This window comes from Sciurus carolinensis, chromosome 3 (assembly GCF_902686445.1).
Source record: "Sciurus carolinensis chromosome 3, mSciCar1.2, whole genome shotgun sequence".
Taxonomy (NCBI): Eukaryota; Metazoa; Chordata; class Mammalia; order Rodentia; family Sciuridae; genus Sciurus; species Sciurus carolinensis.
The window spans coordinates 150,518,119-150,534,304 of record NC_062215.1 but is presented as its reverse complement, the minus strand read 5'-3'; the positions used below and the strand labels follow the sequence as shown (position 1 = coordinate 150,534,304).

At 33.4% G+C, this 16,186-nt stretch overlaps 1 protein-coding gene across 6 annotated transcripts in view; it reads left to right on the top strand.

Annotated features, from left to right (window-relative positions):
- The window catches only part of Raph1 (Ras association (RalGDS/AF-6) and pleckstrin homology domains 1), a 94,960-nt gene that overhangs the window by 60,413 nt on the left and 18,361 nt on the right, over nucleotides 1–16,186 (top strand). For 4 of the 6 annotated variants that reach the window (XM_047543087.1, XM_047543085.1, XM_047543089.1 and 1 more), the window contains 6 exons: nucleotides 3,564–3,638; nucleotides 11,276–11,353; nucleotides 11,913–12,072; nucleotides 12,951–13,072; nucleotides 14,387–14,452; nucleotides 15,769–15,912. In XM_047543087.1, coding sequence (XP_047399043.1) covers nucleotides 3,564–3,638; nucleotides 11,276–11,353; nucleotides 11,913–12,072; nucleotides 12,951–13,072; nucleotides 14,387–14,452; nucleotides 15,769–15,912 — 645 coding nt within the window. The remainder of the gene's footprint in view (nucleotides 1–3,563; nucleotides 3,639–11,275; nucleotides 11,354–11,912; nucleotides 12,073–12,950; nucleotides 13,073–14,386; nucleotides 14,453–15,768; nucleotides 15,913–16,186) is intronic. The other 2 variants (XM_047543088.1, XM_047543086.1) reach the window with 1 other exon arrangement.

Sequence of the window (16,186 nt, the reverse complement as noted above, 5' to 3'; positions counted from 1 at the left end):
TTTTCATTATGTTATAAACATTTTAAATAAGACAAGTAATATGAAATATTTTAAACAATTCATGTAAATGAAACAGTGAAATTCCTTCCTTTCATATTTTAATAGTATTTAGTTCTTAATTCTATACAATGAAATTTCAGATCTCTCTTTCACTTGCTTGTATGTGACAACATATGCAATGATACCATCACTTGAGGTATTGGTAACTCTTACTCTAAGCTAGGTTTCCATTGTTGAAATGATTTTCCAACACTATGAGCAATTCTTCATAAATTTTGAATAAAAGAAGGCACAGTGTTCCCTCAATTTATTTTACTGCGTAAAAGCATTTCTGAAGAAACTCATTGAAAATTAAAATTACACAAAATTTCACTTTGTGATTACATGTAAAATGGAGTTAGGTTCTGAACTCAGGTTGTTACATAGGGATCTGTATAATTTTCCATGTAAGGACATTAAAAAGTTATGTGGGATGGGGTATGAAACATTTTTGTTGTTAGGGAGTATTCTTTCATGCTTGCACAGCATCCAACATTTCTGACTTACCTCTCATTAAACTAGTAACTCTTTTCTTCATTGTGACATCCCCAAATGTCCTTACCATTGTTTGAAATGCCTACTTGAAGACAGAGCCACCCTCTTTGAGAACTATTCCCTCTTGTACCTCACGGCCTCTTACTCTGGATTCAAACTTTTTCAGGAATACTTTACTTAGCCACTAATTTTGGCCTAGGCACTTACCTCCCACTTGCTCCCATGCCACCGGACACACACTGTATTGTAATTTCCAGTGGGTCTGTGACTGTTACAGTCTCAATTCTGTGACACCAGGAGTGCCTGCAAGTCTTTGTCACCTTTGCATTTCCAGTCCCTGGCATGTTCCAGGCTCAAAGTTAGAACCTAAAGAAATGTTGAGTAAATAAACGGACGAGGAAAATGGAGAGAGAAAGAAAACCAACCTGTGAAGTGGATTACAAATAAGCCTCTGAATTTGGTGTGTTTTTAGTGGTAAATATAAGATAATGAAGGCCCTATTTTTATGAAGCTGTATTATTTGTTAACTAGCAACATGTGCAAAGACTGAGGTTAATTAGGTAATGTGCCCAAATCACTGAATTTCCTCCTCTTCATCCTTTCAACTACACCCCACTTTGTTCAGTAACCAGTTTCCCCTGACCCACCCTTGCCCCTTTCTGAAGAACAAAGAGTTCTAGAAGAAATATGTGACTGACTGGTACCAGTGGTGGAAGATAAAGAAGGCCATGTTTGGGGGTTGTTTGTGGTCTCATTTTTTTGTGACATATTTTTAGGTTGCCAGCCATAATGCTTGTTCCCTTTTTATTTTAAATCAATTATTTACTATTTCAAAATGAGTCTTAAGCAAATGTAATTAACCTTGCCTCTTACTGAACAAATCAAAAAAATTTTAGGGACTTTTGAAGTCTCAAGGAGTTTGAGGATTTTATTGAATAAATCTTGTTTTTTGTTTTTTTGGGTGCCAGGGATTGAACTCAGGGGCACTCAACCACTGAGCCATGTCCCCAGCCCTGTTTTATATTTTATACAGAGACAAGGTCTCACTGAGTTGTTTAGCACCCTGCTTTTGCTGAGACTGGCTTTGAACTCCTGCCTCAGCCTCCTGAGCTGCTAGGATTACAGGCATGCACCATCACACCCGGCATAAATATAGTTCTGTAAAACAAATTTTAAAGCTGAAATTTGAATTTAATATCTGGAATTACACTTACCAAATCATAATTTGTTTTGATGGCCTGAGGATTATTTCATCTTTTTAAATTTGTAATATTCTGAATATAGATATTCTGTTGAAGATCCTTTTCTGAAAAAATAACCTTTGTAAGATAAATAGCAGTGGGTTTCCAATAAATTTTCTCAAACTGTATTATATGTTTTGTAAATCTGCGTAAGAATACATTTTTCCCACCATGTGTGAGTAGCCAAAAATGAATGGGAATAATAGCAATGAATGTTGTAGTTCCTCTTTTTAATTGTGTATTTCATTCTTTATTATTCTCAGTTTTCTCCTTGGTCTTAGCCTATCTTCAATCCTAAATTGTGTCAAATTTTTAAAAACTGCCTACCTATTGTCTTTATGGATGAATCAACCAATGTTTATCTTTAAGAGAACTGTACCTTCTAGGTGAAAGGACCTAGGAATAATTTTCCCTGTCCTTATTATTGTTCCACCCTGTTGGTGGTAATCTTTGTGAATGTCTATTTTTTTTTCTTTTAAACCTTTGGTCAGTCTATGGGTTGGTCTGTCTCTCTCAATCTTTCTTTCTTTCTTTGCTAATTCCTTTCTTTCCTTTCTTTTCTTCTGGAATGGGTGAGAGAGGGGCAGGTATAGGCTCATCTTGAATTAAAATTCAGTTTTAATAATAGTCAACAAAACTATTGACACAACATGGTGTAGATCTGAGCAAAGATTAAATTAGTATTCTGTAACAGTTTTCAACCTTAGTTTGTTTAGTACTTCCTGAGAGTAGGTACAGCTATTATTTGTGTACATGTTTCTTTCCAAAGAATTTCTCTCCAAAAGTATTGTCATTTTCAATTTACAAAATACAACATTATAGAACATTTTATAGCTCTTCTAGACTGTGTCATGCATTACTTTAAATGGTGACTTGTAATTGCATAGTATTAAAAAATAAACACTAACTCAAAGTTATTTAGGGACAGGCACATCTAAATTACATATATTACAAAATAGCTAGAATTTAAGGATAAACCAGTACAGTTACATAAAATTATCTTACAGCATGTTATGTTGCTAAAAGTTATTAAGGGGAGGAATGGTAGTTAGGGATTATATTATTCATAAACATTTTTATGAAAATATTAATTACTTGAATTAATTTAAACCAATTCAAGGGGAAATCTTAACAGTTTGTTCAAATAATTCATTTGCTCTGCAGATTCTTTCCTCTGCACCATGGTCCTATAATGAGTGAGTTGATAAAATTTTACTGAAAACAAGTGTGTCACATCAGACAATATTTATAGGTGCTTTTCCTTGTGGTGTGACTATCATTGAATTGATCTGAAATACTTGAAGTTTTTAAAATAATGTCTTATTGCGTTCTCATCAGAATATAATATTCAAAACTTTGTAGGTCTTGCATAGACTAACAACAGGAAGACATGTTAGTCATTGGCCTCTGGCATGTATTTATTTGCACTCTGCACAACACTCATGAACACTGACTTGGAAGCTAAATCAGCTCTGTGGTTTTTATATATTATCCATTTTCCCAAAGAGCCAGGAATCAGCAACAATCACCCATGGGCCTAGATGAAGTCTTTATCTCCCCTTCTCTGCTTTTCCTTTTCCCTTTCCCTTCCCTTCCTTTCTTTTCCCTCTCTCTCTCACTCTCTCTCAAAATTTTCTTTATGGACGTATTTCACTTAGTTATAAAAATGATATGAGATTAATGATACAGAATCATTCTTGCTTTGTCTACTTTATATTTTAAACACACAATGCCTCCACTGACTTCTGTTATTGCCTTTTTTTGTTTTTTTCTCTCTTCCTGCACAAGCACTCCTATCTGGACAGGGAAACCTCCCTTCTTCTGAGAAACATTGCAGGAAAACCTTCTCATTTGCTGACCAAGGTGACTCTACTGCTTTCCACATGCATGTAACTATTTACTGACTTGTAGGTAGAATATAATTTGTTTTTGATTGTGCCCTCAGATTATTGTTTTATTTCAGCACCTTTGTCTTTAATAGAGGTAATTTTTTCCTCACCAAAGGTAATTGTCTACTTAATGACTATTAGAAGATATCAAGAGTAGAAATTATTTTTGGTAATTTTCACTAGTTTTTAAACTTTTGTAAATGCCTACTAGTCTTTTCAAGTATATTGTACTTTTTCTAGTTTAATGTATTGCATTTTAAAATCATTGCTTTAATTTTAACCTTTGCGACTAATGGCTGTCTAAACTATGAGTTTCTTTACCAATTTGTACAATTCTTTTTTATGTTTTCATCTTCTAGTTTAATTAAAATATTTACTTATGTAAACAGAATCTTGATTTATATGAACTTAATCAAATTGGAGAAGGCTGCAATTTTAATTTCTTATTCTCCACCCTCAAGAGTGTTTTGAGTCAGTCCAGCTGAATTTTCATTGGGCCGATAATTTTACAATTTAAAGTCTTTTAGCAGTTAGCATCCTTAACCAGGAAATAATAGAATCAGGAAGCTGACTAGCTTTCTACCTATTTTCAAGTCATGTTTGTACTTTATTATGTTTTTTTAAGTATTGTAATGTTAAATTCAAGAATGTCAGACTTGTTCCTGCAGAACCCACGCAGTATTATGGGTAATGGCTCTGAGTTGTTACTCTGAGGGTTTTTTTATATTCATTTCTTCTAACCTTGTAAACTTGTAAGAGAAGATGATTGACTAAAATTAAAATCTCCTCAAGAAACAGCCAAAGAGAATACACTTTGACAAAGTAAACAGTGGGAGCTTTTCTCTTGCCTAGATTTCTTTCTTTAAAGGAGGTCTGTGAATGGAGGTAAAAGCATAAAGCTCAGGCCAAGTGTAAAGGTCACTTAAATGGGTTCTAGCCGTGTACTCTATAACCATAGCAAAGTTTTTCTTTCCTTTTCCTTAGCTCCCTTTCTGCCTTCTATGTGTGCTTGTGAGAGCACATTTCCAGGTAGCTGTTTCCTTAAAGATCACTAGCATCTTGCTAGCACTTAAATCTCATAGGTGTTCAGCCTTTTATCCTTCTTCCCAGAGCCCAACAATTTATTTTCGTTTTCTTTTGATCTTACTGTTTCTGCTTAGGATGCAACCCTTCTCCCATGACCGAAGTTAAACCCTCTGATCATCATTTGGCACCTCTTTTCTTCTCAATACCTCAAATCTGTAATGAAGCATGTCATACTCGGCAGGATTTTTTTGTTTGCCCATCCCTTTCATTTCCATTGCTGACCCCACCCTAATAACAAGCTCTTATCTCTTATCGGAGATACTAGAGTTTTCTTTATTTTTGCCTGTTTCTCCTCCAGTCTATTTTGTATACTGTGCTTAGTAAAATTTTAACACTTTGTCATTTGTTTCTTATAATAATAAGTAATATTTATTGAGTCATGTACTTTACTGGGTGCTGGGGTACAACATTGTATAAAATGGACGTATTCCCCATTCTTAGGAGCTCACAGTCTCCATGTGAAGACAGATAATGTACATTGACAAACAAGCACATAAAAGAAAATCTAAATTAAGTGCTATGAAGAAAACAAGGGAAGGTACTCTCTGAGAAGAGGGTCAGGGGTCCATTTCACGCAGATAGTGAGATCAGAAAAGGCCCTTCTGAGCGGGTGGCATTTAAGCCAAAGCCTGAAGGATGAAAAGAAGCCAGGAGAAGGGAGTGTTACATGTAGACAGGCTGAGGGAAGAAGAGCTTGGCATGCTTGAGATCATATTGCTAGAGACACCATAGTTAAGCAAAGGTACAAGTGTCTTGATTTCTACTTAAGAGAGGTAAGTAGAAGCCAGATCATTCAAACCATGCTGAGGCATATATATATATATATATATATATATATATATATATATATATATATATAAATAAATATAAAATATTTCCCCCCAACCCAAATGCAGTGGGAATCTATTGAAAAGAGTAACTTAATTGTCCACTCAACAAATACTTATTACCTTCTGTGTACCAATGTTTACAACCCTGGAAATATGTTAGTGATTTAAGCAAAATTCTTTCCACAGGGAAGGTTGTTCTTGGAAAGTTTTGGGTAAACAGGGCTAGTAACTTCTTCTTTACTTCCGCCCAAGAGAGCAATCCCAACTGCAGTAGCAGAGCCAGTCCTGCCCACATCTTCTTCATCTGTGACCCAGTGTGGCATTAGTGTATTTGGCCAGCATCTGGCTTTAACTACCTTATTTATACCATCCACCCTGCTTTTGTGCAACAAAAAATTTGAGCCGAAATACAGTTCAATACTATGGAATATAAATACTTAGTGTGGTTTTGGGATGTGGTCATGAAAGAGGTGATAGAAATTCCAAGGCAACCCAACCCCAGGGACCTTAGATTATGTAGAAGGAAATGAGAGGGAGGAGGGGTATGAAAAATGGTGGAGTGAGACAGACATCATTACTCTATGGACATGTATGATTACATGAATGGTGTGAATCTACATCATGTACGACCATAGAAACAAAATGATGTACCCCATTTGTGTACAATGAATCAAAATCAGTCTATAAAAATAAAATTTTTAAAAAATCCTAGTGCTGAGAGCATGTTTTAAGAACTACTCTAATGGTAGGTAGTCACTAGGTAACTTCTGTATGATCTTGGAAAGGTAATAGTCTTTCTGAGCCTCAAGTAATTGGTATATAATAACAACACTGACCTTATAATTCTGTTGAGAGGTGAATGGAATTCTGTGTCTGATATACCTCATAGTGGCAAGTTTTAGGTGTTCAGTTAATGTTAACTTTCTTTGTAAGTCTATCAATTTCATAATTTCTTCAGAGGAAATAAACTAGTCGTTTCTATTATTTTGGTTCAAAACAGTGTTATAGAATAGAGCAATTAATGGAGCAATTAAGTTGTTTATACAAGTTCTCTTTGAATCATTTTAATTTTTTGAACCATTTTAATTTATATAACTTTTAAATTATTGTAATCTATGAAATAAACTAGATTCCCAAGAAACTGCTGACCACTGGCTAGCCTCTTAATTTCAGTTGGGTTTGTTCTGAACCAATAAGGCCTTAATTTCTCAGTTGAAGGAATTCACTAGCCCTCACTTAGAAGCTGTATGTCTCTAAGTACAGGTATGCTGATTTTTACACCACAGAGTTTATAACCACAATATTTGTTTCCACTTAATCATAAGGTTCTCACCCAGTTTTTTGTCCTGCATGTAAATCTGACAAGACTTGGCATTTGATAAATGGTTATTGATAGCCACACAAGTGTTTTTCAGAAAATCAGTTGTCACTTGCTCCTTTAAGAGACAGGGTAGGAGAGAAAACTGTTTATATGTGTGAAGTGCCTTTTACTTCTGTTAGGGATAGTGGTGAGACAGTGGGAAAAAGGGATGGTCAGAAGATAAGAGGCAGAAGACTTTAGACCTGAGTTTGTTGACAGAGCAAGAGATGAAGAAGAAAACTTTGTCCTTTGTGTTAGTCATTGAGCATAGATTTGCATTGCCTTTATAAACTGTTGGAGATCTTCCTAAATATGTCATCTAAACATACCAGCAAATATTTATTCATCTTTTCCAGTGTTGTACAACACTAAAATCTTCAGACAATTTCTTTTTTCCCAAGTTATTATGGTTAAAAGGTATAGTTATGGCTTAACTATAGCGGATACAAACAGAATTTACTGAAGAAGTTTCTTAACCCACAGGAGCATCAGATACTGTGAATCTTGAGATTTGATGAAAGTATTTTCATTTTCTGCTTTGCTCCAGAAATAATATTCAGACACTAAAAGAAGCATCATGATCAATTCTGTTAACTCAGAAAGCTTCTAACAAGGATTATCCTTTAACATACTGGAGAAAATAAAATAAAATTTCCTACGTTTAAATTAAACAACTAGGTCTGGTGCCGTGGTACACACCTGTAATCCCAGTGGCTCCAGAGGCTGAGACATGGGGATCCCGAGTTCAAAGCCAACCTCACAATGAGGTGCTAACTAAGCAACTCAGTGAGACCCTGTCTCTAAATAAAATACAAAATAGGGCTGGGGATGTGGCTCAGTGGTTGAGTGCCCCTGAATTCAATCCCCAGGACCAAAAAGAAAAAGAAATTAAACAACTAGCTGAAATGTTAATTTGATACAGTTCTTATGCAGACCAATTTACATAGCTATTGAAGAGTAACTTTTGAGCAATGAAAAAACAGAATTTAGATTTGTTACAACAGCCCCACCTAGCTGCTTTACATAAAAATGATTTCCTAATGGCTAGAAAGTGTGATTGCTTTATGTGTTAATTGGTCTCTTGTTTATTTAATACTTACTTCCAGTGTGTGGAGCAGAAACTGATCTCTGAGTTTAAGCTAATCCTATTATTGAATGACTTTTCATGTCAGTGCTTCAAAAGATAGCACTGATTGTGTTCTATTTGACAATGGCATACTAAAAATGGGAGGATGTAAATTCTATTTATAAATATTTATATATTTATAAATATATAAAAGATTTATACTTTTTGAATAGATTTTATTTTTTAGAGCAGTTGTAGGTTCTGACCATGTATCCACCATTATATATACACAATATATAATGTATATTATATATACAATAATTTCACTGCCCTAAAAATCTACCGTACTCTGCCTCTTCACCCCTCCTTCCTTGCAACCCCTGGCAACCACTAATATTTTTACTGTCTCCAAAGTTTTGACTTGTCCAAAATGTCATGTAGTTAAAATTATACAATATGTAACTTTTTCAGATTGACTTCCTTCACTTACTAACATGCATTTAACCTTCATGCCTCTTCATGGCTTGATAGCTCATTTCTTTTTAGTGCCACATTAAATTCTGTTGCCAGGATGCACCATAGTTCATTCACTTTCTGGAGGACATCTTTGTTGCTTTCAAGTTTTGGCCATTATGATAAATAAAGCTTCTATAAATACCTGGGTGTAGGATTTTGTATAAATTTTCAGCTCATTTGGGTAAATACCTAGAAACATTATTACTGGATCATATGGTAAGAGTATGTTAAGTTCTGTGAGAAACTGCCAAACTGTCTTCCAAAGCAGCCATACCATTTCCCACCAGAGATGAAACAGAATTCCCTGTTGTTTCACATCCTTACCAGCATTTGGTGTTGTCAGTGCTTTGAACTTTGGCCATTCTAAGTGTGTAGTGGTATCTTGTTTTAATTTGCAATTCCCTGTTAGCAAAGAATGTTGACCATCTTTCCTTAAGCTTATTTGCCATCTGTATATCTTCTTTGTTGAGGTGTCCAAAGAACTCGTGTTTTGTATTGTTTTGTTTTTTAATTGGGTTGTATGGGTTTTTTGTTTTGGTTTGGCTTTTGTTGCTTGTTTGGGTTTTTTATTTTAAAAGTTCTTTCTATATTTTGAATATCTTCTATCAGACATGTCTTTTGCTGCAACTGTGTTTCTCTCAGTCTGTGGCTTGTCTTATTCTCTTAATTATGCTTTTTTTTTTTGGTCTGCAGATTGATTATTATATCATAAAGAATGTGGCCATTTGGAAGTTCATATTTATATTTCAAATACATAAAATGTTCCACATCAGTCTTTCCTCATCAAACTTTAAATTAACTTTTCATCAACATGAAGTGGAACTTGCAGATATGGCTTGGCAGATTTTTTTCTCTGAAGCACTATTCATGCATAAGGATGAAGGAATGGAAAATGCTTTACAGTGGTTTTTATGAAATCAGTTACTTGACAGTTTAAAGTATTTCAAATTACTTTATAGCACTGTGTTGTACTCCTCAAAAACACATAGGGTTTGGTAATTTGCCTGGTAATGACTTTTATTTCTCTTAAACTAAATTCTAGGAACAGTTTGAAGTGATAGTAGTTAGTTTTCTTTTATAGCCTGCTTTAAAAAAAAAATGTAGTCAGCACATTTTACAATTGTTTATTTTTGTAAAGGATGGGGGAAATAGGATGATTTAATCTTTTAGTCAAAGGAATATATCTGTAATAGTACAAGAACTGAGTTTTATCTTACCCTCTCCATTGTGAAAATAAAGTTCTTTGTTTCCTTCCTAATTGAGTTTACAGATAGAATTTCCAGACCTTGGTTATTATGTTAATTTACTGACTCCTTTCACTGAAAAGGATCAGATTTCTGACTAACAAGCTCACTACCTACCCTATCCACTGTTTCTCTGTTCCACATAGTAAATACTAAGCTTAAAATGAGGGGAGACAGCCTAGAGTATGAAATGGAAAGAGAACAGTTAGAAAGCCATCAAAATTTAGGTGAACAGGAAATAAATCTACTAAATGAATTGAGTTTTTGCTCTTTTTGCCCTGGACGCTTTAGCTTTTTAATGAAAAATAATACATGGATTCTGTTTTTTAATAACAATCCAGAGAGGATTAATGTTGGGATGATATAATTAAGTTATTCCTCCTTTCGAAAAACATAGTAAATAAGGGAGTATGTACAATGATAATTTATATTCTTAGATATTTTCCAGAGTAATCAGAAGCTTAGAAATAATCCTTTATAAACAAAGGTTTACTTACATAAGTCTTTTTTTTCAATTGGAGATTAATGCTACATTATATTATGGCCTATTGCTGGAAATACCAAGTAAGTACTGGTGTTAGAGTACTATATGCTATTTTACACAAATAAAATAGACCAATTGTTTACTTTTAGTTCTTTATAATTTTTATTACTGTTTATAATCTAGTTTTCTGAAGTAGAAGTTATTAGAAATTATGTTGTTTGGAAAGTTGAATTTAGCATTTTTAAAAAATCTGATAACTGAATAAATAGAAATAAATTTGAATTTACTGACATGATTATATTGTATGATTTTCCAAAGCAGAGTAAAACAGGATGTGACAGCCTCCTGTATTTGTATGAGTACAGAGAGAATGTACCTACATTTATTATTTATTAGGGGCTTTTATATTGTTGCAAATAAGTAAATAATTGTTGTTTGCTGTAGATATTTTAAAGATGATAATACATTTTCATTGTAGCAGAACAAAACAGTATGCAAAAGCTTCCCATACTTTGGAGGGAGTTGAGGGATTGCGTAAGTATAACAAATTGGCCAGCCCATGGATGGCCATTGTTTCCCCAAATCCAAAACTTGAAATTTAACTGCTTTATATTGATGGGATCAAATTTACTAGTCTACTACATCACAGTTCTCCCCTTCCCCTTGTACATGGGCTCTAATTGTATTGTAAGACATTTCTAAGTCTGCATCTACAAAGATGCTCCTTTCTTTACATGTTTGCTTTCATTTTTTGAAGAGGCCTATTTTTTTTTTTTTTTTTTTTTTTTTTTGGGGGGTGCTGGGGATCGAACTCAGGGCCTTGTGCTTACAAGGCAAGCACTCTACCGACTGAGCTATCTCCCCAGCCCCAAGAGGCCTATTTTTTAAATGTGCTCTATATAAGTGTATGATGGTATCTTTTTAAAGGAATTCAATGCTAGGAACATCCTTAAGAATAAAAAAGACTTCTCAGATAATTCTTATAATTTTAACACTAGTTTATCTGAAATGCTTTATGTTCACAGGAGGAACAGGCAGCAAAATTGAAAGCTGAGAAGATCAGAGTCGCCCTAGAGAAAATTAAAGAGGCACAAGTAAAAAAGGTGATATTCAGGCTTTTGCCTGATTTGGGATTTTATCAATTGTATAGATTTATAAAGAATTGCTGGGCTGGGGTTGTAGCTCAGTGGTAGGGCGCTTACCTAGCATGTGTGAGGCACTGGGTTTGATCTCAGCACCACATAAAAATAAGTAAATGAAATGAGGTGGTGTGTCTATCTACAACTAAAAAAAAATTTTTTTTTTTTTTTAAGAATTGCCTTATTTACATCATGTTCCTCTACTTTATGGAGTGGTAGGAGGGGTATTTCTTCTAGTAATCTATTTTTCTTGTAAGATTTTTTTGTGGCGTAAGCTCCATTACATAGGAATAATTTTCATTCTGAATTCTAAAAGAATAAAATATAAAGGTCTCTTAATACTCTTAGCTATTTTATCTTTTAAAAGACTAATTTACTTGATATTAAATTTTTAGCCTCTCTTTTGATAAATTCATTGTTTTAATTTACAGATATTAGCAGAATATTAGTCAATATTAAAAGAAATACTTTTCTAAAATTCCAGTATTTGGTCTTCATTTAATTTTATTTCTGCCTGTTCCAGCTGGTGATTAGAGTCCACATGTCTGATGACAGTTCAAAAACAATGATGGTGGATGAGCGGCAGACAGTGAGACAAGTGCTGGATAACCTGATGGACAAATCCCACTGTGGTTATAGTTTAGACTGGTCTCTGGTAGAGACCATTTCTGAGTTACAAATGGGTTAGTAATATCATTGCTTTAATTGCTTTTTAATTTCTGTGCAATCACAACAGTTTTCATATTGATAGAAGCATTTTAAGACATCTTCATATTTTTTCCTGTAAAATTACCATGCAGTTTATTTACCTTTTATAATTTTTTTTCACATTACTTTTTTTCTCAGCTATTTTGAGAGTTCTTTGAAAACTACACAATTTCCTCTTTACTTCAGTTTTAAAATGGTTAAAACAAAGTTTTTTTTTTTAAGAAAGCAAAATACATTTTCCTTCAAATAAAAAAACTGCATACATCAATGCATTTACTAAGACTTAAATTTATTTGCATTTATAATTAAATCTGAACCACCATTTAACTTTCAGGGCAAACAAAACATGAACTTATTTCAAAGAATCAATATGTAGAAACATGTTCTTTAATGTATGTTCAATATAGATGACCTATTCTTTGATAAGTTAGAAAATATATTTATGTTTAAAATTAAGTACTATTCATGGACCAAAGAAGAAATCATCTTAGAAAATTTGATTGCTAAGAACTAAATATTGTTGACAGTACTTGATATCAAAATTTATAAAATGCAACTAATGTGTTCATATTTTAAGAATGGGATGGATAAAAGCTAAAAGCTAAAGAATGATGTGCAAGTCAGGATACCTAGATTCTAGTCTTAAGTCTTACATGTCAGTTGTGTGACCCTTGTTAAGTCACTTCACATCACTAGTCCATGTTTCCTATGAGGGAAGACCAAATATTTGTAAGGGACAAGGACCGTAGCGTCAATTAAGATTCTATAGTTCTTGATGTGAATTACTTCACAGGTTTTATGTCTTATAATTCTGGTGAATACTAACAAAATATTGATATTTTATTTGGGTTAGAGAGAATCTTTGAAGACCATGAAAACTTGGTTGAAAATCTTCTTAATTGGACAAGAGATAGCCAAAACAAGCTTATATTTATGGAGCGTATAGAAAAATATGCACTTTTCAAAAATCCACAGGTAAGACTGAATAATTACAGAGGTCAGGGTTTTTAAATATATACCCTATTTAATTCTCTTATTGCTAAGTTAATAGAGTTAAAAGATTGGCAACCACTTGATTAGAGCATAGTAGCTGGAAAACCCCATGCAAGCATTCATTAGTACTGCGGAGGTGGAGAGTCAGCTGGGCCCACTTTGGGCCCAATTGTGAAGTTTCCAGTCCCACAGAGCCAGATGGAGTGAACCCTGGTGGAACAGAAGTAGCTCTAGGGAGTTACCAGTCTTCTCTGCACTAATTCAGAGTTGTTTTGAACCCAGCAGTTTCTTTGGTGAGTTTCACATCTCATCAGAGGGGAAAAAAAAAAAAAACTATCTTAAGCCATTATCCAGTTGACATTTATTTTGACTTAGTTTTTAAATTTCTTTGAAAATTCCAGTAGTCTTTGATTATAAATGGCTCCACATTCTCATATATGTTATCTTGATTTATTTGGCATCTTTCCTCATCCCAAAATAATGTTTGAGTTAGTACTTCCCCATATCCAGTTTGTAAAAATCAGTAGACTAGGGTCTGTGGCTGCATCTCAGGGCAGAGTGTTCGCCTAGCACATGTGAGGCCCTGTCTTCACCACATAAAAATAAACAAATAAAATAAAGTCATGCTATCCATCTATAACTACCAAAATTTTTTTTTAAATCAGTATATTAGGTAAAACAACTCCACCAGAAACAAAGTAGTAATGAAAAAAACAGTAGCAGTGTTAAAAGAATTGAATAGCTACCCTTCAGGCTTAATCTTGACACATCTTCTGGATATGTTAGTGAAGATACATACATATTTGAGGGTGTCAACATATCTTATCAGTGACTACCAAAAATAATTATACTAATGATTACAGTTCAGATTTTAATTGAGCCAATCAAATGAAATATTATAGTCTCACAGAATTTGAGGTTCTTCTTCTTAAAAATCCAGAACAATCAAATTTTCTGTTAAGCACAGCATATTTTAAGGAAATCTGCTTTACTTGTGCTTAATAATTTGTAAACCTTTCGTGTACTTTAAATGTAGCTTTCATTAGGTATCCCAGAACATATTTGTCAGCCGTTGCATGTAATGTCACCTCAGGACTTGGGAGAAGGCAGTTTGGGGAATGATTCACAGCAAGTGTTTAGGCAAGAAGCTGGGGAGCTTTTTGATTCATTCCCCTCACTCCACACTGGCAGAAATTGAGAGTTGCTGTTTCTCTAGAACAAATCATATACACACCTTTGACCAAGGGAATAGTAGAATGGGTTTATCCTTTAACTTTCATTTCATTGTTTTTCCAGAATTATCTTCTAGGGAAAAAAGAAACAGCTGAAATGGCAGATAGAAACAAAGAAGTGTTGTTAGAGGTATGACTCCTTGCCCCTTCTTTTCTGCACATTATAAAATTAAAATATTAAGCGCCTTTTGAAGCCTAGTATATCAGTCCTCCATATTCATAGTTTTAACAGTTATTAGAGAAGCCTGTATTCTTTGATAGCATGAGGGAGAGAATTCAACTGTGTAAACGTTAGGTCATTGAAGAGAACCTTTTAAAAACTATTCTTTTAACATGCAATATTCTAGTGGACCAAAAGGAGTAACAAATTTTTAGCGTTTGTCAAGTTAGGAGGAAAGACCTGGTCAATGAAAGATGTGATTTGTGCTTTTTACCAGCTTGTGAGAGAAATTTGAATTTAGCAGTTCATAGAATATTTCAAGCCTTAGCTGTATAACTTTTTAAATTATAATGATCATTTTTGGAAAATCTTATTTTACAGAGTAATAAATTTTAAACCTATCTGAATTTTTGGCCCTTTGACTTTTTATGATTTTAAAGAACTAAAATCAAAGAAATTAGTTATTGAAAACCTGGATAAACTCTTACCAACAAGGCATTTATGAAGATGACTTGGTTTTTCCTAGTGATACTAGCTACAAATAAGAAAAATCTTTATGATATCTAATTTATCTTTACTTCGAGGAAAAAAGAAAAGCTTAAAATGTCCTATGTTACTATTTAATAAGGATTTTTTCTTTTACAAATACATAATTTTTAATATTAGATTTTATCTAAGCATAGACAGTAGAATTCAGAATTTTGAGTTTATTATTTTCAACCTAGTATTAAATATTTTAAAAATAAATTACCCTCTTAGACCATATAAACTGATACAATTTTTAAATTTGTATTAATTATTCACTTGGTATATTGCTTTCTTTTTAACTTTGTTCCTCTTTAGCTTCACAGCTAATCTATTGTGTTGTTAATCTGGAGAAAAATTTTAATATTTATGTTAGCCCTGACATTTTTATTAAATGCTGTTTAGATATGCATTTAAGTACTATTGTGGGCAACTCAGTTGATATTTCAAGTTATTTTTTCTTCCAAACATCAGGTAAACGTTTATAAGAAGATACAGTATTTTATTTATGACGGGTTTTTTTTTTTTTTTTTTTTTTTAACTTATTAAACGTTTTGGGATTTCTTTAGTGGTTCAAAAATAATTCATACTGTGTTTAGAGTATTTAGGGTAGAAAGTTCTAATTCAGTAAAATTAGCAGCATGGTTTTAATACAGAACCATTTTGACTTAATTACAGTGTCATGCATCTCAGAGGGGTAGACATACCTTTTTTCCTGAGAATTCAAGGATCATAAGTCTTTTCAAATCATTTTATTTTAGGAATGTTTCTGTGGAAGTTCTGTAACTGTACCAGAAATTGAAGGAGTACTTTGGTTGAAGGATGATGGCAAGAAGTCCTGGAAAAAACGTTATTTTCTGTTGCGAGCATCTGGTATCTACTATGTCCCTAAAGGAAAAGCAAAGGTGTGTCCCTTCTGTAGACTTTTGAGTCCCCCTCATTAGCTGATTGCTCTTAATCTGGGCTGAGTGTGCTGTGTAGAAAACACTGATCACTTTGTTTATTAATCTAAAGAGGAGGAAACCTGAGAATTTTCACTTCTCTGATCATTAGTTGGGCACATCTTAATTTTGTTACCAAATTCAAAAGCATAGTTTTATTTATTATTTTGGGGACTCCTGCTGGAGTACTTTTTATTTGTTTTTTTGTTTGTTTGTTTGTTTTGTTTTGTTTTTTTGT